This window comes from Onychostruthus taczanowskii, unplaced genomic scaffold, assembly GCF_017590055.1.
Source record: "Onychostruthus taczanowskii isolate IOZ18803 unplaced genomic scaffold, ASM1759005v1 scaffold152, whole genome shotgun sequence".
Classification (NCBI taxonomy): domain Eukaryota; kingdom Metazoa; phylum Chordata; class Aves; order Passeriformes; family Passeridae; genus Onychostruthus; species Onychostruthus taczanowskii.
The window spans coordinates 757,098-780,944 of NW_024498708.1; the positions used below are offsets into that span (position 1 = coordinate 757,098).

The 23,847-nt window shown below is 45.5% G+C and overlaps 1 protein-coding gene across 2 annotated transcripts; it reads left to right on the forward strand.

Moving 5' to 3' along the window:
• Positions 1 to 4,731: 4,731 nt before the first annotated feature.
• LOC121333023 (tRNA N(3)-methylcytidine methyltransferase METTL2-like) lies at positions 4,732 to 18,288 on the forward strand. Of its 2 annotated transcripts, XM_041399042.1 has the most exons (9): positions 4,732 to 4,836; positions 6,353 to 6,444; positions 10,171 to 10,532; positions 12,436 to 12,485; positions 13,054 to 13,114; positions 14,302 to 14,441; positions 15,162 to 15,268; positions 15,464 to 15,529; positions 16,818 to 18,288. In XM_041399042.1, the coding sequence occupies exons 1-9, from the start codon at positions 4,748 to 4,750 to the stop codon at positions 16,967 to 16,969; spliced, it is 1,119 nt and encodes a 372-aa protein (XP_041254976.1). In that variant the 5' UTR covers positions 4,732 to 4,747; the 3' UTR covers positions 16,970 to 18,288. The 2 variants fall into 2 exon arrangements, with proteins under 2 accessions (XP_041254976.1, XP_041254977.1); XM_041399043.1 differs by lacking the exon at positions 6,353 to 6,444 and having other exon boundaries at positions 4,740 to 4,836.
• Positions 18,289 to 23,847: the final 5,559 nt, after the last annotated feature.

A 23,847-nucleotide genomic window follows, 5' to 3' on the forward strand; every position in this document is an offset into this window, starting at 1 on the left:
GGCAGGGCGTGGACTTTGTGGTTGCTCTCAGCTCCCTGGGAGAAGCCATTTGGGAGCGGTAGTAGGTCCAACCCTGCGGGACGTGCCGATTCGGGCTGCATGGAGGCTGTTGGAGCCCGGCACCACTAGATGGTGGTGTCTGTACGTGTTCGGCCCAAGCCTTCCTCCTTGTGGGCTGCTGAGTGATCGTCTCCCACACTGGGCAGGAACATTTGACCCACAGAGGTTTCCAGGGAGTGGGGACACCTTGAAACCCATCCCACTGACACAGCTCCGACAGCAACACTTAAGGCCAGAATTCTTTTTACTGCTTCTTTAATTCCTGGAAGCGCTGAAGTGCTCTTTGCTTGGACCCCATCAACTCCTTTTGTAAACTGTTTTCTGCTAATAAACCCCAAAAATAAGCAAAGCACTTCCAATACAGACAAAAGATGACAAAAGATGACAAAAGGTGTGTTTTGTCTGATTCACAATCCAGAATGGGGTTTTCTACGTTTCTATGGAATTTTCTGAAATGAAACACATCTCCCCATTCATTCTAGGGAAGCAGGTCTCAGTGTTGGAGTGCTGAAGTCCCAACACTCTCAATGGAAATCCATTTTCCAGAACAGTCTCCAGGAGGTACTGAAGGACATGACTGTAGATGGTGAGTACATCAGCACTTCAGGATAGTTCAGGATCTGGAGCATCTGCAAGGCAGAAAACTTAAGATTTGGAGAAGAAAAGAAAGAGCTGGAATTAAAAACAAAAAGCCAAAATGCTGCATTTTCTTTGGCACAAAATCACGGAATAATTTAGGTTGTTGTATTTTGGGCTCCCCTTCCTCAAACATACTTGCTGAGAGGATTGGGATTGTTCAGCCTGGAGATGAGAAGATCTGGGGTGACCTAATTGTGGCCTTGCAGTACCTGAAGAAGCTGACAGAAAGATGGAGAGAGACTTTTTTACAAGGGCCTAGAGTCACAGGACAAGGGAGAATGGTTTCCCACTGTCAGAGAGCAGGGTTAGATGGGATATTGGGAAAAACTTCCTCCTTGTGAGGGTGGGGAGGCCCTGGCACAGGGTACCCAGAGCAGCTGTGGCTGTCCCATCCCTGGAAGGGTTCAAGGCCAGGTTGGGCAGGGCTTGGAGCAACCTGGTGGAGTGGAAGATGTCCCTGCCCATGGCAGTGGGTGGAATGAGATGGTCCTTAAGATCCCTTCCAACCCCCAACCATTCCATGACTTTATGATAGCTCCCCACTGACTAACTCCACCTTCCCCCATAGTTCTGGGGACATGGTTGACATCCACAATGTAGATTCCAGCTGTCCCCTTAGCCAGCGAGGAGCTGCAGGAAGCCCAGGACACACACAGGAGGGGACTGGCGTTCACCTCCTTGCTCTCTGCTCCTACCTGGCCTCTCCTTCAGCAACCCAGCAACAGAAACACAGGGAGGCTGCTGGATCTTTGCAACTCTCTTTTGGGTCACTGGCGTGGGACACACATGCACTCAACACAGCTTAAATTCTCTCTACTTCTGCACTCCCCTTCATCTTGGGCTGAATTTTTGCTTTGCATTAAATGGCAGAGAGGCACAGTGTGAACTCTGTATGTCTCAGCAGTGCCATCCCTCAGTGGGGCATAGGAGAAAGGGCTGTGTCTGTATGCTTGGTGGAGCATTGAAGGAAGTGATAGGTTATGAATGGCCATGGAAAGGTAATTTAATCTTCCTTGGCCTCAGCACCCAACCCTGCTGGGAGGGAGGGAGTTTCATTGCATTATTGTGGCTATATTTCTTCAGATCCTGAGATGGAAGGAGTGGGTGAAAGGCAAAGGAGTCACTATTATTATTATTAATAACCTCTTTCTGGCAAGTCTTTCTGTGCTGACTGCCAGCAGGCAGGGCAGTTTTCCAACACTTTCTTGTTACAAAGAGCACAACCATTGTGGATAATCTGGGCTTTGACCTGGTCACAGAGGAGACTCATTTGACCACAGAGCCATGGTGTCAAGTCTGGATTCTGTGGATGGAGTCTCTCCAGCTGCCCTTTTGCTGTCACTCTCAAAGCCTGAAATCTCCCTGGAGTGCTGGCAACACTCCCTGTTCCACTCAAACATTGCCTAGGCACTTACCTAGGGCACAAGGGTGACACCTTGTGTCACCCCAACTCCATCCTGGGCTCCACAGCCAGCAGGGTTCACCCGACCAGCAAGGAAAGCTGGAAGCCTTAGGACAGAGGAAGGTAAGGCTAGGTATTGACAGTCTTTTTCCTTGGAATAAACCTAGAAATCTTTGGAAACCAACAGATCAGTTAAAAGCCTCCTGCATGCCTGTGCTGGTGCATGTCAGATGACAAGGATGTGATGTTAACATGAGGCAATTGGTTCCCTTAAAATATTGCAGTGGTTCCCACCCACATGGGACAAACATGGAAGCAAGTCTCTGGTGGTGAGGGACTGATGGCTCCTCCAGCAGTAAAATCATGCTCTCCTGTCTCAGCAGGGTCTAATACTTTATTTTTGTACCTCCAGGTGCCACAGAAGCATCATGCTATGGTGGGGATTTCCACCCCTGGATTTAGTCCAGACTCTCACTTTTTCCCTTTTTCCAGTTTCTTTCAGATGTTCCTGGCTACAAGAGCAGAGGCCAAGCTCTTCCTTTACCAGATGGAACACAGAAAGAGTCAACCATCACTTTTCTGGCTAATGATAAACTGCAGGGAATTGTCCTCCCTGCCAGATACCTAACCAGCAGTGAGACAAATAGGGATGGACCCCCATGGCATAACTTGTCCAGATCTTCTCAAGGCTGCTGGGATCTCTGCTCCCTTTGAGCTCTGTGAAAGCAGGATAAGGCTCAGTCACAGCTCTAACCACACTCCACCTCTTCAGCCCATAGGAAAAATTACTTGGGTAGCTACAATTAGCAGAGGAATCCTCCACCTCAAAGTACTTGGGAAATGGGTGGAGTTGGCAGCTCCACACCAGGAGAATTGTTTCAGATTATCAGGTGAGTTGCCTCTGCGGGACATAGAGGGAAGTGCCCCTCCCTGCTGGGGTATTTGTGCCTTATATAACAACATACACAAAACACGGGGGCCCCAAGATGAGATTTCCAGAAAAGCTTTATATTTGGTTGCACATCCAGAAGCATCTGCATGGCTGCCATCTGCTCTGCAAAGGCACTGCTGGAAGTGCCACCACGGGCATGTCACACCCCTTGCAGTTTAAACTCCCCAGGTACCAGGTCCCCCCAAAGCCATGGGTGCAGCAGCTGGTGCTGAGTGGGGCTGGGCTGTTTCACAAGCCAGTGTCTCTCACTTCTGTCTTCTGGTTGTCACCTGCAGGAGTTCAGGGACAGCACCAGCCAGTGTGGATGGATGGAAACTCCCTCAAGTATTGCAGAAAGAAGCCCCACAAAATTTGGAAAGTCACCCTGTGCCTCCCTTTGCATGCTATGAACCAAATTACAGCATCACAGAATGGTTTGTAGGAACTTTAAAGGCCATCCAGTCCCACCCCTGCCATAGACAGGGGCACCTTCACTACACCAGGCTGCTCCAAGCCCCATCCAGCCTGGCCTTGGACACTGCAGGGATTCAGGGGCAGCCACAGCTGCTCTGGGCACCCTGTGCCAGGGCCTGCCCACCCTCCCAGGGAAGAATTTCGTACAATATCCCATCTAACCCTGCCCCCTGTCAGTGTGAAGCCATTCCCCCTTGTCCTGTGACTCTAGGCCCTTGTAAAAAAGTCTCTCTCCATCTTTTTTGGAGACTTCCCTCAGGTAATGGAAAGGGCCACAGTTAGGTCACCCTAGAGCTTCTCATTTCCAGGCTGAACAATCCCAACTCTCTTAGTTTTTCCTTGTACAAGAGGTGTTCTATCCTTCTGATCATCCTGGTGGCCTCCTCAAATTCTGTCCTTCCTCCTTCATCTTCCGTCCCTCTTCCCAGAAGGCCAAATAAATAAATATCTAAAGGGATGCTGAGAAGATGGAGCTAGACTCTGCTCAGAGAGGTGCTGAGCAATAGGACAAGAGGCAACAGGCACAAACGGATGCCCAGGAAGTTCCATCTGAACATGCACAAGAACTTCATCATTGCGCAGTGACCAAGCACTGGAAGAGATTGCCCAGAGGTGTCGAGCTTTCATTGTTGGAGACACTGGAGAACTGTCGGGAGGCAGTCCTGGGCAATCCATTCAAATCCTTTGAATTTAAACCCATTACACCTCGTTGTAAGACGACAAGGGAGAATGGGTTCAATTTGAAAGAGCAGGGTTAGCTGGGATATTGGGAATTAGGAATTGTTCCCTGGCAGGGGGGGCAGGCCCTGGCACAGGATGCCCAGAGCAGCTGTGGCTGCCCCTGGATCCCTGGCAGTGGCCAAGGGCAGGTTGGACAGGACTTGGAGCAACCTAGGCTAGCGGAAGGTGTCCCTGCCATGGCAGGGGTGGCACTGGGTGCTCTCCCAGTTCCTTCCCACCCAAACCATTGTGGGACTCTGTGCCATGTACTCTGGAATGACCCTACTGGAGCAGGAGGGCTGGACCAGAGGAAGCCCTGTGGTCCCTTCCAGCCTGTCCCATTCCGGAACTCCCTGAAATGCGAGACAAACTCCACAAAAGCTCTTTTCGGGCCCCTTCCCCCACGTTTTCCGGCGGGAACGGCTCACCTGAGCACCCCTCCCACGTGACCGCCGCCCGCAGTCCTCCTTCGGGTCGGACCGCGCGGCGCTACTTCCGTTTCCGGCGCTGGCCGGACCGTCATGGCGGCGTCCAGCGAGGCAGGGGAGCGGCGGCCTTTCGGGAGGCGTCTCCTCACCGACCCCGCCCGGCTTTTCCAGCACAATGCCTGGTGCGTGAGGGCTGCCGCCGCTGCCCGCTCTAGGCCCCCGTGAGCCGCCCGGGGTTCTGCTGCCCTGTGGTGCCGGCCCGCGCCCGGCGGTGGGGTGGGGGTGGCCGGGGCGGGCTCGCCGTCTCCTCTCCGATTTGCGGTGTGTGTAGTCAAGCGCTGTGTAATGGGCCGCTCCCAACGTGCCCACTCGGTCTCACAGAGCCCTTACCGCGGTGACCGCCCTCTTCTCCGGGCGCGCCTCGAGAGACACCCTCAGGGCGCGGAGCGGGCCGAGGGAGCGCTGGGTGTAGGGCTGGCGGCAGCGACTGCAGGCCGGGCGGGGACCGGCTTCCCCGGGCAGGGCACTGCCCTGTGTGGTCGGTGCCGGTCCCCGAGGCTCCTGAGCACTTGGAACTGCTCCCTGCGGGGTTCTGAGCCTTGGGGACTGATCATCTGGGGGCTCCTGAACCTTTGGGATTGATGCCCAGGGTTCTGAATCTTCAGGACTGATCAACAGGGAATTCTGAGCCACTCTCAACCTCTCCTGAAGCAGTAGCATTCCTCAGGCTCCTGTGGTTGTAGCAATTGTTTTGTTGCTGTGGTTAGTAAATGTAAAGTGCCTGCTGTCAGAAATCCATAACCTGTCATTCCTCCAGTAAGGTGGTGCCAAGTGTGTGCTTGGAACAGGAGCTCTTTATTTAGATACAGAACTTGTTTTAAGCCAGTTAAACCAAAAGCCAGTTAAATCCAAATTCTCTAATTTGCTGGGTATTTCTGCATTTTTGGGGTAAATAGATCCACTTTTGGTCTCTGGCTGTTATACCATGTTAAGAATCAAGTGTGTTTAATTTGTAATTAAGTAATATTTATATGTGTTAGCCTGTCATTCTTTCTGAGACTGTTCTATGGAAAAGGTATGTTACAAAAGCATATATTTAGTTTTCCTGTTGAAATTCTTAGTAATCTGTTTTTTCACGGACTTAATATTTAAGCCTTTGTTTTGTAAGTTAAAATCAGAAGACTGATTCCTTTTGAGACAAGAACTGCTTCTTGGGTCTTGTATTCTGCTTTTCATTGACTTGTTGTAATGAAAAGAGGTCAAGTGAATCACTTTAATGATTGCATAGCTGTGTATGTGCATTGACGTTATTAATAATTCTTAATGCTTTAAAACTTCCCTTAATTTTCTCATCATTTGATTTAATTTAACAGTTACCTTCCAAATAACCCAACTGCCTTTTTATGTTTTCACTTGAGAAAGATGTAGTTTTGTGCAGAGTGCCCTCATGGTTTTAGCAAGGATCTATTCCCTTTGAATTTGACTGAGCATCCAAAATGGGTCAGATTTAGGATCCCTTCTGTTTGCAATTCCATGAGTTCCTTCAGGACTAGGACCTGCACATACTTACTAGGCTGTTGTGCTGGTGCTGGGCTGGAATTGGGGATCACATCTGCACCCCTGTCCATTTGGAGGGCTCTCCAGACCTTTCTCTTTCCTTCCATGCTTAGCTCTAGCTCATCTTATTTTTCACAACAGGGATAATGTGGAATGGTCAGAAGAGCAGGAAGCCAGTGCCAGGAGTAAAGTTCAAGAGAACAGCTCACAACTATTGCCACAAGATAAACAAGGTACTTTTGGAGAGTGTCTTCATGTGAGTTTTGGCTTTGTGCCAGGAATGGAACAGTCTGGCCACAGCCACATCAGGACATCATCATTTCCTCCCTTCCCCCTCTCCCAGTCACTCAGAAGGCTTTAACACATGTGTGATAATGGGAAATTGAGGAGGAGGAGGAACCTTTCTGTTCTTAATTTATCTCTCTGTGACTCTTCCACCTTCACTAGAGACTCCTGCTGGTTGGGAGGAGTCACATTGGGTTGAGCTTCTCTGTCGTGTTGTATTAAACACTTGTTAGTGTTCGTTGTCAACAAACCTCTCTGAGTGTAGAGTTGTTGCCTCTGCTTATTTTTGCTCTTTAAAGCTTAGCTGCTAGTAGTTAATCTCTTTTTCTGACTTGCTGTGGAGTAAGCCCTGATCCAAGCTGATTTTCTCTTTAAAGGGTCTGATAAAAGTAGTTTCCATATCTGTCTGTACAAAGTAAACAAACCACATGAGAGCAATTTCATCAGAGAAAGAAAAATTATTTTATCTTGATTGTTTATCCTCAGATAGACAGCAAAGGGATTCCAAAGTTTTTATTTTGTATTGTTTAAAGGATATTTAGCAATCCAAAATGCAGAGCTTACTTGTCTCTGAATCAAGCTCAAGGTGCTCGGTCTTTGGTTAAGTCAGGGCTGAAGCCGTTCTGAGATGGTTAATAATGCATTTTCTCCACACCTGGTAGAGATCATCCAGTCCCTCAAATGTTGGTGAAATGATTCTTTGTGGTGATAAGAAACTTGTCTGATGATGATCTTGTTATACCCTGCTGAGCTCTAGGGTGTATCTGCTCCTTTTGTTCAAATTACATCGAGTGTGTCACCCGTAAGATGATGCTGAGCACTACTGGAACTATTGAGACACTTCCATATAGCTTCCAGTTGTGTTCACAATAGCAAATTTAATTACACCAAAGAGTAACCCTCCTAATTTCTTGGACTCCTAGAGGTATCCAGCAGTTTTCCATTGTGATGCCCATTGTGTTGAGCTCATTTTAAAATCTGGTTAGCATTAAAGGGTGCTTTGAGAACCTATATACAACTAGGAAATTGTGGAGCAATTTGCTGTTGGAGCTGTTTGTCAGAGCTCCATGATGTATTTCCCAGACTGAACAATGGAGGCCAGTCAAATGTTGATGGTTGCTATTCACTGGGAAGCATGTGGAGACAATGGGATGGCTGGAAAGTAGGGAAAGCAGCCCAGGCAAATGTGCCTGAAGGGTCTGGAAGTTTGAGAATCAGGATGTCCAAGGAGAAGAACAAAGGCAGAATATTGGTCATTATGGCTGTATTATTCTGTGGACTACTTGGGGATGTCAGGATTTGTTCTGAAGAAGGAGGGAAGCTCTGTGGGTATGTGGAAGATGTCTCCTGTCTGAGAAAAGAAAGAGAAAGAAATCCAAGTTGCTTGGTTTCCTTTTGAGGCTCCATAATTAGCCCCCTTGCAATTCAGGAGGTCCCTGATTCTCTTCTGGTCTTTTTGAGCTGTTACTTTTGTTTGCTTTTCTTTTGCAGAGTGAAGGGGTGAGTATGGGCTTGTCTTTGGGGGTGTGCTTACAAAGGTGAGCAGGAAGTCAGGAGTCCTTATCAAGAAAGTCTCTGGAGGAATCTGGCTTGCACACCGATGGCACTGTGAGCTAATACCCCAAAAAGGGCCTGAAACAAATATGATGTCAACTTTGCTGGCAGGAAATCTTTCTGAAAAATTAACATGGTCATATTTTTGCTTAAATCTGTTTCTTGTATGATCTTTGTCAGCTGGTCCTTGATTTTTTGTATTTATATTGTTACTGACCCCTTATTCAGGGCTTTGAAAACAGCAGGCTCCAAGGTAAATGAGCTTTAAATAAAGCTTCCCCACGTGTGGTTTGGAGTATGACAGCTCTTCAATAGCATCCAACAGAATTTCACACTAATGTAACAAAGGAAGAGTAATGTGACAAAAATATGGGCAATCCAAAATGGCTGGGCTGGAATTTTGTCCCAGTATCTCAGGTAAGCATTCCACAGCACTCAGGCTGTCATGGGATTGTTGGAGATGAGCAGGAATCAGGATCTGTATTTTTGTTAGGTGGAAGAGCGTTTCAGCCTCAGAAGCCTTGCATGTTCCTGGTAGTAGATGGGAGAAAGTTCAGGATAGAGTGTGCAAGGATTTGGATCAATAGTGCTTCTTCCAGCATCAGCAGGCATTGACTTCTTCCATGCAAATAGTGAGCTGACCTGGCCCTGCTCACTGTGACCTACAGTGAGATCATGGCACAAATTTATCTATTTATTTACTGCTTGTATCTAATACCAGACATTAAATTTCCCTCGCCTTGGTGTTTAAGAGCCAGGCTTCTTAAAAGGAGAAAATCCTTGTAGTTGAGGTAAAGAGATTATTTTTTTATATAGCACTTTGTGCTGCAGGGATAGATCCTACTAAAAATAGACATATGACTGATTAATGCTTCTTTGTTAAAGCCATTTTTGTCTATATTTGGCTGAAGCTAATATTTTTCAGGTGTTCTGGGTTCATTTTACCACCTCACTTTGAAACAGTTTTATGTTCTTCAGGAAGACTAATAAATAAACAGCAGTTCAGACAATAATGCCCTCCAGTCATTTTTATTCAGTGATACACTTGTTGCCATCCAAAGACAGTTGAGGAGTTACTTGTTATTGGCATGCAAGTGGGACTTCTGGCCATGGATGTTAATGTCTGTAGGTGATTTCAAGCACAGGATGCTATAATTAGGCGTTAATTCCCAGCACAGAGAACTCATCACATTGATGAAATCATAGAAAGTCACTTGGATTTGTAGCTTCCCTTGGAAGAAATAGTTTCCCCAGACTGTACTTGATCTGAAATCTGTGGAAGTGTGTAGAAATAAGTTTGCAGGTGACTCAAATTTCACTCAATCATGGTTTTGTAAGAGCTATTCCAGCTCCCTGTAATACTTCTCTTGCTCCTGGAATGAACCATTTGATGTAAAAGTGCTGCTGCTCAAATTAATTCTGTTCATCTTTAGCCTCTCCACCTTAGCTCCCCACTGGTACTTCAATGCAGTGGTCACTGTTGATTCCCCTCTTTTGTTTTAGTTCATAAATGGGTGATGCTCTGACACGCATAGAACTATGGAAAGCAAAGTTATCTGGACTGGACTCCAGCGAAATGTGGAAATCATGTTACCTGCAGGATTGCATAAATTCTAACTGAGCTTCCTGCCAGGCCTGGAGAGTTGACTCATTTTTCAGTTTCTCCACCTGAAAATAAGAGCAGTGTGTTGGACAGGAGCTTTCAGCTCTGGGCAGCTCTCAGAAAATTCCTTAGGAGTTGTGCTTTACACTTAACATCACCAGGCTCCAAATTAATTGTTCCAGTGAGCTGAACAAATCATTGTTAGACACGGAAGTAAAACCTGGATTTCTTTAATCCAGTCTCCTCCAAAGAGACTTTCTGTTGCCACCTTCCTTTAAATCCTACCAGGAGGCAGCTTCCTCTTCTTTCTTTTCCCTTTTTAAGTCCTACAAAGTGACTGTGAAGGGCATAGGCTGAGTGTTTGTGTGGGATTGCAAGTTTAAATAAAGGTGATTTTCAGTCAATAATGTCACTTATTACAGTAGGTTTGTTGCATAGATACCTGCAGTGATCCCTCACTCTCTGAACTGATAAACCCTGATTTGATGCCTGGTGATGTTTTTGCTTGTGTTCACAGAGGAATATGAGGTGAATGCTAAGAAATACTGGGATGACTTCTATAAAATCCATGAAAATGGCTTCTTCAAGGACAGGCACTGGCTGTTCACTGAATTTCCTGAGCTGGCACCTCACAGGAACTCAAGCCAAAATGGAGATTCTGTGCATGGATTTAGTGACACAGAAGAATCCAAAAATGAAGGGCTAGGAAGCTGTGAAAATGGCCATTGCTCATTGGAAACCAAGACAGAGAGTCAGTTAAACCTGATAAAAAGCCCACCTGGAGGCCACACAGAGGAGCTGGCTGCACAGAAAGACAGTGAGCTGAGTCAGCGTCATGGGCATTACCCAGGATCAGCTGCATCTTACCGTATATTAGAGGTAAGAGCTGTAAATCAAAGTCACACATCAAAGCCTCCCTTGTGTCAGTGTGACTGGGACATAAAAATGGGTGTTGCTGCCAGCGAGCAAGGGAGTGGATGATTGCCTTCAGTCAGTAAAATGCAAAAATCAGAGGGTAGTTTAGAGCTGAACTAAATCTATTGGGATTCTCTTGGTTCGGACTCTGAATTAGCAGAGCACAAGGACCATAAGAAGTTTACAAGTTTAAAAGCCAAACTATTGCTGTCAGATATTCAAACAAGCATTTAAAAGTCATCGTTTGACTTCTGCTCTGTATAAAGCTTTCCCTTGTGTCCTGGTTCAGGGCAGATCTGGGAGGAAACTTCCAAAGGGGTCTTTCTAGAAAGCAGATTCAAGTGGCCCCTCCCCCATCTGGTTCAGGAAAATACTTCCTTGGAGAAAAGTGGAAAAAACCTGCTTATTTAACAAGCAAAGGATTCACAGGCATAAAAAATGAATAGTATTAAACCATAAAGCCTCTTGCTGTTCTGAAGAGATGGCAACTTCAGAAAGCCCCTGTCGTGGGTGTAGCTTGGCTCACTCGGGCTGTTATCAGTCCCTCCGGCGCTGGAGTGCTGCGTCCCAGGCCCCAGTGGGCACCAGGTGTGAGCTCCTGGTGTTCTTCTGGGGTTTTAGTCCAGAGCATGGTGGATCAGTTCTGAGGAAAAGAAAAGCCACAGTCCAGGGAACTTCGCTACCTCAGCTAGCTAATCACTAAAAGTAAAGGAGAGTTCTTGCCCGCTGTCTGTCTTGCAGACAGCACAATCTTTGAGAAGGAATACAGAGTGGGGGGAAGCAAATACAGTTTCTGCAAACAAACTGCGCATTTCTTCACTCCCTCTTCGCTCTTGGAACCAGTCTTAAAGATGCAGAACTTACTATCCAGCATAAACAGAACTGATGAACAGGGATACAAGCATCATATAGTCACCCTAGGACACCTTGTCATCATCTTCTGCATGTTTGTGCTGACTCCTCTTTGCCTTGGGAGGTGTGAAACAGAGCAATGAAGCCAAGAATGTAAAGATGGTCTTGGGTTTGTTCCTTAGGGCCATTGTGATAATAGGGAATCCCAGACTGATACAGGCTTTGTCCCAGAGAAGTTTGTGGCAGTTATAAGTATTGGACTGCTGACAGCTGGTGGTGACCTTCTGCTCTGCCACTTCTAGTTGTTCACTGTAGATATTACTGGATTTGTTTAATACTTACTATTATCTGAAAGTCCTGCCTTTCCAGGGAGAGTTAGTATGAACTGTCCTGATTTTTGAATTTGACACTTTTAAGATTTTCTCAGACTTCGATGCTCTCAACGTGGGTTTCCTATCTCACCTGAGCACTTTAACTAACATCTGTCACTGCAAACCCTCTGTGGTGTTTTCTGCTCAGTCTATTTCTATTGTACTGATTCTTTAAACATTCAGAGGCAAATTCCCTAAACCCAGTTGTGTGAGCCATCATCTCTTCAAACGGGAACAAGCAGAAGGAGTAATTAGAGTAAAGCAAACTTAACTTCTCTGTTGCTCTGATTTTCTATGGAAGTGAATGTAACTCATCCATGGCCTTTGCCAGTGCTTCAGTGATTCATACTGGTTGTTGTGCTTGGGATTCCAGCAAAAACAGCTTTCAAAAGAGTAACAATGTATAGCTTGTTATTAAGATTTTGACAAGAGCTTGCTTAGTGGCTTTCCACGCGTGTAATCCTGTTCCTCAGACCTTAGCGCGCTCAGATCTTGCATGGACACTTGAGAATGGTCACTGCCACTCTCAGCTTTACTCATGCGTAGCTCTTCGTTACACATCTGTAGAGAGATGACTGAAAATTATCTGCATGTACATGCTGAAGGAATTATTTTCACTGTATACATCTGCTCTATTTATGCAGGTTGGCTGTGGGGCTGGGAATACAGTCTTCCCAATTTTACAAACCAACAAGTAAGTAGAGACGAGACAAGAGGAAATGGCTTCCCACTGCCAGAGGGCAGGGATAAATGGGATATTGGAATGGAATTGTTCCCTATGAGGGTGGGCAGGCCCTGGCATGGGTTGCCCAGAAAAGCTGTGGCTGCTGCATTCCTTGAAGTGTCCAAGGCCACTTTGGACAGGGCTTGGTTCCCCTTGGTCTAGTGGAAGGTGTCCCTGCCCAAACCATTCTGGGATTCTGTGAAGTAATTCTCAGTAGGCTTTTACCTTCATAATATACCAGCCTCTGAAAAACAATTGGAAAAATGTTCCATGACAATCTCAGAGAAAAGCCAAATGCAAATGGTACCTTTGCCACCTGCAGCTTCAGGTTATTGTGTTTTGAGCTTGGAAGCCCTTGGTTTTAGATCCAAAAGAAAAAGGAAGCAGTCAATTCCATATGAAAATAATGGGCATGAAGGAGCAGTGGAATCTACCAGATTTTGCACAAAAACTAAAGCCCAGGATTTCTGGGCTTTGTGCATTTGAAACACTCCTAAATTCCTCAATATAAATTATGAGTTTCTTTGATTTATTGCAGTGACCCAGGCCTGTTCGTTTATTGCTGTGATTTTTCTACAACAGCTGTGGATCTTGTCCAGGTAATCTCAATGGTGACTTATGAAAGTGTGGGAAGTATCTGGGGCCAGTTGCCCATTAACACAAATCTATACCAATTGCCAGTGACTCTCTGGCTGTGCTGGCAGCTTTCTGGTTTTAGCCAGCCCTGGTGCTGACCCTTGCACTGGGAAATCTGGAAAAGGAGCCATCAAAGATTGTAGAAATTAGGGAAATAAAAGTTCTCAAAATGTCATATTGGCAGCAAACAGGTCAGACAGATTTTCTTCCCCTGTGGCTGGCAGTACTTTTCTCAAGACAGTGTTCTCTTAGTTGAGTAACTTGAAAACAAAATCAAACCTTGAAAACATCCAGGCTATTTTTTAACAGGAACTGAAGCTGGTTTTGGTTTGTGTGTGTTACCGTCACCACAGTTCTGGGAACATGGTCTGATGCTTCTGCACAGGCAGCTGAGGAGGGATCATGTTTGTGGTGTAAGAGGTTGGGATTTAGTCAAAGGACAAATAGCACTGATAAATTTCTGGTCAAGGGAGTACTGAGAATATATGAAATATCAAATGCAATCAGTCACTTCCTGAGGTGAGAGGGGAGCATAGCACCACAGTCAGCATCCATTTTGTCCTCTGTATGTGACACAAGCACTGTTTGTAGAGGCTTCTGCAATCTGTAGCAGCAGCTTTAGAAAAATATGCAACTTCTAAAAGACGTCTAAATCTGATTTTTAAGACTGTAACTTTAAGCAACCAAGTTTGATTTTTGGGGTATAGAGAATATCTGCTTGTAGATGAAAGTAATATTGATTTCAATGACGCAGAGAGGTGCCCTGACACTCTCACTTATGTAAAGGTTTCCAATTTATCAGTATAAATCTCTCATTTCTTACCATTGTTAGTGGAAATTCTGACCTTAAAATTGAAACCCAGGATCCAGTTTTGCATTTTTTTCAGTGCTGATTGATTGTAACAAGACCAAAGATCTTTGTAAATCTCCTGTGTGTAAATATTTTTTCACATTTCACACCTGTTCCTTGCCTGACCAAGGAACATACCTGACACAGAAGTCCAGTGAAACTGAAACAGATCTCTGGACACACCTCTTGATAATGTGAAAGTTAAAATACTCCATATAATACTAATAATCCTTATAGTCCAGCTAATACTGAGATCAGGGTCTGCTGCTAATGTTTTTAATTTCTCTCCCTCAAATACAGAACAGTGCAGAATATGATTCTTCTCGCTGCTTTGCATTTGTCCATGACCTGTGCAATGACCAAAGTCCTTTCCCAATGCCAGAGGAGAGCCTTGACATTGTTATTCTTATCTTTGTCCTCTCAGCAATTCTCCCAGAGAAGTAAGTTTTAATAATTCCTTCTGATTGCAGAAGATAATTCTTCTACGGCTGGAGTTCTTTAATAATCTCCTATCAAGGAAAATTAAAGTTTGTTCTGTTTGTGGTCCAGTTTTCCATGAAGCCTCAGAAAACGAAATTTGCAGGTATTTGCTGTTGTAACCAATTCTGGCAGAGGACAGGGTGATTTTAAGTGGCTGCAGGTGATCATTGCTGGGGTCACTGTTCTGAACCCCAGCCACACTGAACACTCACTTTGGAAAGTATTCTGCTGGATTTTCAGGCTCAGGGAGGTGGCAAGAAGGAAGGGTTCAGGTTCAGAAAAAAGGTAAGGAAAGTGCTGCAGTCTTAGTGTGATAATTGTTACAACCTACACTAGTCTCTTCTTCTGTTCCCTTTAGTTTTACTTCACAATACTTCTCTTCAAGTTCGCTTACTACTTGTTTTGCAGAAGCCAGTGAAGATCCTTTTGTAATCAGTAAGAGAGTGCAGTTAATCCCTGCTGTGGCAGGATGTTATCCTTGTAGGGGAAAAAAAAAGCAAAATTGGGGAATGTCAAAAAATAGTGGCCAAATAAAATGACTCTGGGAGAGCTCAGAATGCTGCTGGCTTTGGGTAGCTCTTTACATGAAGTTGAATCATAGAACTTTATTCCATCTTTTTGGAAGGAAACAAACATGATTTTGCAGCCTGTTGAGCACTCCTGGTTTGTTCTTCTCTCAGGATGCAGTGCATTGTGACCAGACTGAGTCGCCTTCTGAAACCAGGGGGAATGATTTTGTTACGAGATTACGGCCGGTATGATCTCGCCCAACTTCGGTTTAAGAAAGGTATTTCCTTTCCCCTGGGAATTCTTGCCCCATCACTAGTAGATTCTGCCTCTCTGGAACTGTGTCTGCCCTGTTGGGAGGCAGCTCATTAATTCCTCAAAGCACGGTGTGTGCTGGAGAAGGGCCTGTTGTTGGATGGCAGTTGTTGATTTTTAAGTGATCAGTAGTAACTGTTTATATCTGTCTTGTTCTTAGGTCAATGTCTGTCTGATAACTTCTATGTGAGAGGTGATGGCACCAGAGTCTACTTCTTCACACAAGGTAGGAGGCCAGAAACATGACTCTGACCATCAAAAAACATCCCTCTGACTCGCTTGACCACTAGTCCCTGTGCCCTCCAGATTTGCCACAAGGTCTTTTCAGCCTTTTTCTTGGAGCACTGTGAAATGTTAAGTATCTCCCAATTAAACAGTGACCTGGGCTTGTCAGCTTCTGGTGCAAGCACGGCATGGTCACTTTCCTTAGTGGAAAATCCTTTAAGAGGAAGACTGGTGTGTTTGCTACCCTGGAGGGGTGGGATTGGAGGAGCTCTCCTTGTATATGGGCTGCAGATGATGGAGAGCGATGGATGCCGCTTAGCAGAACTTCCCTTAATTTTCCTGCTCTCCTGTAAGGAAATCAGAAGGGTGTGGTTCAGCATGGAGCTGAGGCAGCCCCTCCAGTTCTGCTGCTGCTTGGTGTTAGCAGCAATTGTTATTCTCCCAGTTTATCACCGGCTGCACCTCCAGTCCCTCCACTACAGGCCCCTGTGCACTGTCAGTTCTAGAGCAGTGGCACAACTGTTCCCCACTGCACGAGTCTTGTTTGGCACAATAAAAAATTAATGTTTAATGCATGTTTGGCGAACATCTCACAATGGAAAGTATCTGATAAAGAAGCACAAGCTGAGACCTGTCAGACTTTTCCTACAGAAACTCCAGACAAACCACGTGCTCTGGGTGTAAGCTCTGCTACTCAGCAGGACTGGGGCACTGTGAGACTTATTTGTCAGGATTACCTGCCAGTGGAATTGTTGAAGCCTCAAGGGCTCTTAGTGCTTTAATTGGGCCCCAACAGGGTGTGGGGTTGAGGGATTTTTTTTTTTTCCAAATTTAACCTTAATGAATCCCATCCCCCTCCAGCCTAGGCAGCACAGATCTAACTGCCACTATTTAAAAGCATAGGTCTGCTCCTGTTCTTTGCTCTTGTGGACTCTGAAATTCCTCTGGGCAGGGGGGAAGGGATGGCTCTGTCCCAGCTTGCCAGAAGATGCTCCTTAATTGGTTACTACAAGCAGTATCCTTATTTGAAACTGCTGTTGTTTCCTTTGTCAAGTCTCTAGTTCTAGATGTACTCCAAATAATTATTTCCTTCTTTGCTAGAAGGAAAACTTGAAAAACTGTGATGTTAAACTCCCCTAGTAAAGTAGTAAAGTCTTGTTTGATCATTTTCCTGCCAAGGTGAGACCATGGGTTTCCTCTGGCCCATCTTTCAGCTTAGCTTAGCCCTCAGTGTGAGCAGGTATCAGTTAAAGAACTGGTCTCCTCAGTGTCCTTCTCTTTGCTTCCAGATGAATTAGATCATCTGTTCACCACAGCTGGGCTGGAAAAAATCCAGAATCTGGTTGATCGGAGATTGCAAGTGAACCGTGGGAAACAGATGACAATGTATCGGGTGTGGATCCAGTGCAAGTACTGCAAACCCCCCACCCTTCAGCCATGAGGCATGTGGACTTTGGGCTGGAGCTTCTTCATCTCCTTCTGGTGACATGTGTGTGATGCCGTTCTGCACACCCAGGACCTCAGTGCCTTGTACCATGCCTGGCATCACTTCAAGTGAGTTCTGCTAAGGACGAATGCCCTGAGAGTAGAGCAAGCATTTTAGATGTCATAAAATCACAGACTATACTGAGTTGGGAAGGACCTGTGAAGATCAAGTCCAACTCCTGGCCCTGCACAGGACACCCCAACAATCCCACCCTGTGCCTGAAAGCATTGTCCAAACACTCCTTGAGTTCTGGAAGCCTTGGGGCCGTGACCCATTCCCTGAGGAACCTGTTCAGTGCCCAACCAGCCTTTGTGGGAAGAACCTCTTTCTGATATCCAGCCTAACCCTCCCTGGACACAGCTCTAGCCATTTTCTCGAGTCCTGTCCCTGGTCAGGAGAGTGAAGAAATTGGTTCCTGCTGCTCTGCTGTCCCTCAGGAGGATGTTGAAGATCCCAGCGAGGTCTGACCTCAGTGTCCTCCATCTGAACAGACCAAGTGCCCTCAGCCAGTCTTCATATGGCTTACCCTCAAGGCTCTTCACCATTCTCATGGCCCTTCTCTGGATGGTTCTAGTAGCTTAATGTCTTTTTTATCTTGTGGGGCCCAAAACTGTCCCCAGCACTTGAGGTGGGGCTGTCCCAAAGCAGAGCAGGACAATCTCCTGCCTGACCAGGAATGCTTTACCTAATGCCCCAGGACACAGATGTCCTTCCTGGCTGCCGGGGCTCTGCTGACTCAGGTTCAACTTGCCATGGACCAGGACACCCAAGTCACTTCCTGCAGGTGCTCTCAGCCTCATTCCCCAGTCCACCCACACATCCAGCCTTGCCCCTTCCCACGTGCAGAATCCAGCACTTTCCCTTGTTGAACTTCCCATGATTGGTGATTGCCCATTTCTCTGATTTGTCAAGGTTTCTCTGGAGGCCCTCTCTGGCCCTGAGAGACTTGCCAGCTCCTCCCAGTTCACTGCAGACAGCAAACTTCCTTAGTATTCCTTCAAGTCCTGCATCCAGTTCTTTAATGTGGATGTTGAAGAGCACAGGCTTGAGAAGGGTGCCCTTTAAATGTCATGCTACTGGTCTGCATTTTAAAAATTATTTATGGTTTTAATCTAAGAGATGGTCATGGTGTCTTACAGCAGCTGAGCAAGTTGAGGAGTGACTTGCTCACACTCTGGATTTCCACATGAAACAGGAGAGCTCTGACCTTATCTCTGTCTTGTGTACTCTTGTCTTGGCAACAAGCATACAAAAGATAAACCTCCTCTTCTCTGCAACTGCTTGCTGATATGAATCCCTTGGCCAGCTCATCTCGTGCAGCTATTTCCCAGTCATTCAGGTGTGTGCCAATCCAGGAGTTAAAATACATTGATCTCAGGGCAGGAGCTGAGACTATGTGAGTCTGTGTGTACCAGCTTTCCCCAGATGATTCAAGGTGTGGAGATAATCTGTGGATGCTGCTCTGCCCTCACTGTCCACAAGGATGTCTTCCCAGGGAACCAGCAAACAATAGCTCACGTGCTATAAATTACTCTCAGGCAGGGTTCAGGTTTTCAAAAGTTTGGTGCTGATGCCAGTTTTAGGACGCCTTCAGAGTGCAGCAGATCAGAAGAAACTAACAGGACCAGGGTTTATAAATAATTAGCTGCTTTTCCTACTGGCTGCAGCTTCCAGGTCACAAACTACCCTGCCATTGTGATGTGCTAAACAAAACATGAGACACTTTCTTTAATCTGAAATCTCGAGGAGGTTTAATTTTTGCACTCTTGTTTAATTTCTTAAGAGGAAGCCAACGTGGCTTTCAGAAGGTATTCCCCTGTCTTTTGACAGCAAATATCTTTTATCTCAGCTTGTTTTCTTCTGTTATGTTTGCAGTGTGGTATGACAGGTATTGGAATCAGTTTTGTGCTTTTCACTGGTGGTTTGATTCATATAAATCAGGCTTGCAAAAACTGTAGCAATGGGGAACAAAGCAACACGGACCCCCTTATGCATCCAAAGGAGATTGCTTTATTATAGAAATTGCCCCTTTTTTATACCTTTTAATCTCCACCTGACATAACTGAAACCAAACCGAGGCCTAACAGAATTTAACAGAAAGAGTGCACCCATTGGCTGGCTCAGCTGCAGTGCTGCTGTCTGTACATCCTATCAGCCAATCAGCTTCCTGCTCACCACTGTCCACGCATTCCTCCAGCCAATCACAACCTCACTTCCAGCTGTCACTCAGCTGACTCCTCACTCATAACTGCCTCTCGCCCCTCAGCTGAGTTCCACCCGTCTGCAGCTGTGCCTTTTCCACAGGGCCTTCTGGTCAGCACAAGCCTTAGCAACTTTAACAATTATACCCCCATATCCCACATCTCCCCCCGTTTTGTTTTTTTTTTTTAATTAGGCAACGAAAACCTACTAGAAAAAACCTAAACAACTCCTAAAACATTAATAACAGTGACAACAATAATTATAAAAACTGTTTAAAAACTGTAACGTGCTTATAAAATAGCAACTATATGCACATAGAGTCAGGATGGTGCGACAACAGGTTGCACACACCGTGATGGATTCCACCTGGTGGCCTGTGGAAACACAGGCATAACCTCTTCCCCATGTCATTAAGTCCAGGGGTCCCTTCTACTGTCCAGTTAATTTACCATTTATCATTAAATTTTAATTTACCAAAGTCCTTTACCATTACTAGAGGTCTTAGATGAGCCTTTGTGTTGAAGGAATACTGTCTCTTGCATGCAGTTTGTCTCATCTCATCCCAATTTAAAAAATTGAGGACATACAAGGCTTTAGCTAGTCTGCCATGAGGGCACCGCACGTCCCCCTCTTTTTGTTTTTCAGGCATGGTTTTTAGGGTTCTGTGGGCATGCTCAGCAATAGCTTGCCCTGTGGGAGAGTGGGGAATGCCTGTATGGTGAAACACACCCCATTGCTGCAAGAAGTTACCAGCTTGCTCTGAGGTGTAGGCAGGTCCTTTGATGGTGTTGGGAAGGCCCAGAGTGGTGAAACAGGTGAGCCAGTGCTGCATAGAATCACAGGCCTTCTCTCCGGTATGAGAAGTTGCCATTAGGAAATGGCAATATGTGTCAACAGAAACATGAACATATTTCAAATGACCAAACTCTGGGGTAATATCAGTTTGCCAAACGGAGTTAGGAACAGGAACAATCCCACGACAGGAGGGACAAGACAACAGGATATCACAAGCCTGTGAGGAGATCAATTGAAATTGTTTGTGAAGAGAACAAGCATTCTGGTGGAAAAAGTCATGAGATAACTTGGCCTGAGCAAAAGTATTTGGTACCACACCTGTCATCACAGTAATATCTGCATAGTTACTACCTTCTGCAATAGGCCCAGGTAAACCTGTGTGGGAGCAAACATGTAACATAAAAATCATGCTGCTGGATGTTAATCAAAGTCCACAGTGTTCTTAACTCTGTAAAGAAAAGATGGTTATTAATATGCTTTAAATAGGAAGATTCTAAACAGAATGCAACATTGGCAGTATATGAGGAATCAGTTATGATGTTAAGTGGTTCCTGTGAAAATAACTGAAAGTCATATCGGATAACAGCCAACTCTAAAATTTATACGGAAGCATCTTTTAACATTAATACCCTTTTATGCCACTGGGCAGAGTCACCTCCACACCAAACCACTGCAGTTTTGTTGGTTTTGCTGGATGTGTCTGTAAAAAGTTGGTCCGTTGGCGGGGGTCATGATGCAGCGACGCTTTGCGTACGAGGGGAGGTTACCCATCTCTGTCCATAAACAATGGAATAATGGATAATTGTCCAGAAAAATCTGCAAGTACAATTTGAAAGTTAGTGTCTTCTGATAGTAACCATATGAAATTTCTTGCTATGCCTTTACTTGCAGGTATGTAAATGGTATGTGGATCTTGGCCACTCAGAGTTTGTAGTCACTCTTTGCCTTTCTTAATTAAATTAGAGGACATACCATTAACAGTCCACACAGTCTTTGTTGCTGTGTGAGGTAAGAATGACCATCCTAACACATGTAAAAGGTCTTTATCATTAACAAACCATTGAAACAGAGCAGCAAAAGGTTGAAATTTGCTAGCAATTATAACAAGGTACACAGATTAATCAGGATCCCACCTCCAATTTTGTCGGTTTTCTAGTGCTTGAGCACAGTGTGCAAAGGCAGTTTTAGCTTCTGGGGTCAGCTGTCAGAGCAAATACGGGTAGGGGTTTCCTCTGAGTAAGTCAAATAAAAGGTGCAAAAGTTTTATAGATAGACCCAAAACAGGACACAACCAATTCAAGTAACCTAGGAGTTTCTGTAATTCATTTAAAGTTTGGTGTCTTTAACACAAAGCCTTTAAAGGCTGAGGGCTGATGGTCTGTTGAGTAATTCTACATCCCAGATAATGCCACAGGGACTCATGTTGTAGCTTTACAAGTGCCACAATGAGTTCTGCATTTTGAATTGCCTGCATGACAGCTACCTGAATAGAACATAAAATGGATTGAGCTGCAAATAAAATCTTATCCATATAATATATATGGTTGCAGCAGGAAATTTATGATGGACAGGCTGTAGGGCAAGATTGATTACCCTTTAGCATGTAGTTGTACTGTTACAAATGGTTTGTGGCAACATGTTCCAATGAAATCTCTTCATTGTTTCTGCATGATTCAGGGTAGGCACAGAAGAGGCAAACCAAGGTGCATCATCAGGATGTAAAGGGATGGTGAAAAAACAGTCTTTTAGGTCTAAAATTACTAAGGGCCAATTGAGGGGAATGATTGTGGGTGATGGAAGCTTAGGCTGTGGAGCCCCCATAGGTTCAATAACTGCATTTACTGCCTGTAGATCCTCCAATAATCGCAGCTTGCCATTTTGCTTAGGTATACAGAATACAGGGGCATTCCAGGGGCTAGAAGATGGGCATATATTGCTTAAGGGCAATTGCTCTTCCACAAGCTGTTTTAAATATAGTAGCTGTTCCTTTCATAGGAGCCATTGGTCAACCCACACAGGGTCTTCAGTCCACCATGTGAGTTTACCTATGTCCAGTGTTTGATTTTGGAATGGCTGATCAATGGCCCCTATGAAAAAAGGTTCTCCAGTGAGGTTGAGTCTATTTGTACGGTTGTTCCAAATTGTCCCAGAACATCTCCTTCCCATAATGTGCATGGTATAGAGGCAGTGAATGGGGCAATCTGGGCAGTTTGCCTATCAGAGCCAAGGACAAGCTGAAGGTGAGCGCTAGGTCTAGGGCGCTGCATTCCTCCCACCCCAATTAGGGTTGATGTGGGTCTGATTGTGGGCTGATTACTAGGCCATTCATTGCTTTTAATAATAGAGACATCAGCTCCAGTATCAACAAGCCTTTTAAAATTTTTGCCATCTATACTGCAATGTAAGATTGGCTGAGCTGTTGTAATAGAGCTTGTCCAGAAAACCTGTGGCTGACCTGTGCTACCAAAGTTATTTGTGCCATGTTTACCCTTGCCACTGGGGAAGGGTATAAGTTGTGCTGTACATTGGCCTGCAGGTATAAAGCAAGGTGGCACGGGAGTCCATAGCATAATTTGTAATTTGCCTTCATAATCCGAATCAATAACTCCAGGTAGTACAGAAAGTCCCAATTTAGTGGCAGAGGAATGCCCTATTAGCAAAGCATGGATGTTATTACCAAGGGGTCCCCACTCCAGTAGGAACTAAGTGCACTGAAGATGTCATGAGAGTTACTAAGTCTCTGGAGGCAAGGTCCAGCCCTACACTTCCTGTGTGCAGGCAGGCTTGCTTACCACATGTTTTGCCTTGCATTTTTTTGATTCTCTGGGGTGCACAGACCCACCCCCTGCCAGAAGCTGCCCAGCTGTGTAGCTTTCCCTTTTACAGGGTACTGGGAGCGGCATTCAGCAGTCCAATGCTTCCCTCTTCCACACCAAGGACAGTCTCTAGGTGGTATTTTTATCCCATCCCTTTGTTGAGGGCAATCCTTTTTAAAATGACCCATTGAACAGCACTTAAAACAACCCCCCGCCTGTGTGTCCAAAACCTGGAAGTGTGCGGCTAAAGCCGCTGCTTGAGAGTTAGTATTGTAAGCAGTAGTTCCCACATTTTGGCATGCTCCAACCATATCTGCTATGTCATAAGTATGCGGGTTGCAAACAGCAAGCAATGCCTTTCTAGGCAGGTCTTAATGAACTAAGAATGTCTTCATTCACATTTGTGAAAGCAAGCTGCCACAACAGAATAACTCTGGCTTCATCATTACCAACTTGCTAGGAGAGCGCGGCTTGTAGTCTGTCCAGGAACTACACAAACGACTCCTCCGGACCCTGTAAAATCTTAGCAACCGACGTGTTAGAATTGATACCTGTCCCCCGGAGTCACTGCAGTGCTTGCAAAGCTAGGTGGGTGGTGATATCGTACACGTCACACGGGTAGCTTGCCTGTGCTGTAGGGACTGCGAAAGCACCCTCTCTGGTCAGCTGCACAACGACAGTTGGTGGATTTCTGTCTCACAGCGCTTGAGCCTGGGTTGTACACAGTTCTCAGTAATTGGTTAGCCAGACTGCAAACTGCATTGCTGTTAGAATCATCTTCATGATGCTTTTCTAGTCATGAGGTATGAGGACAAGCACAGTACTTATAGACTCTAGGTAGCTTAGGGCATGATGGGAAGATATGCCGCTTTCTTTTACTAGTGTCCTCAGTTCTTTAATTACTTTGTAGTCTCGCTCTCAGTACGCCGGTGTTCTTTCAACGCATATATTACTGGGCAGGCTGTAAAAACTGCCAAGTCGCCCTTCTTCATGGTGGCTTCCCTGCATTTCTGCCAATGC

Bases quoted from the DNA above. Each gene is read 5' to 3' on its own strand.
- LOC121333023 (XM_041399042.1), top strand. From the start codon at position 4,748: ATGGCGGCGTCCAGCGAGGCAGGGGAGCGGCGGCCTTTCGGGAGGCGT. The intron at 10,533-12,435 runs GTAAGAGCTGTA...CTATTTATGCAG, and splicing joins CATCTTACCGTATATTAGAG to GTTGGCTGTGGGGCTGGGAA. The intron at 15,530-16,817 runs GTAGGAGGCCAG...CTTTGCTTCCAG, and splicing joins AGTCTACTTCTTCACACAAG to ATGAATTAGATCATCTGTTC.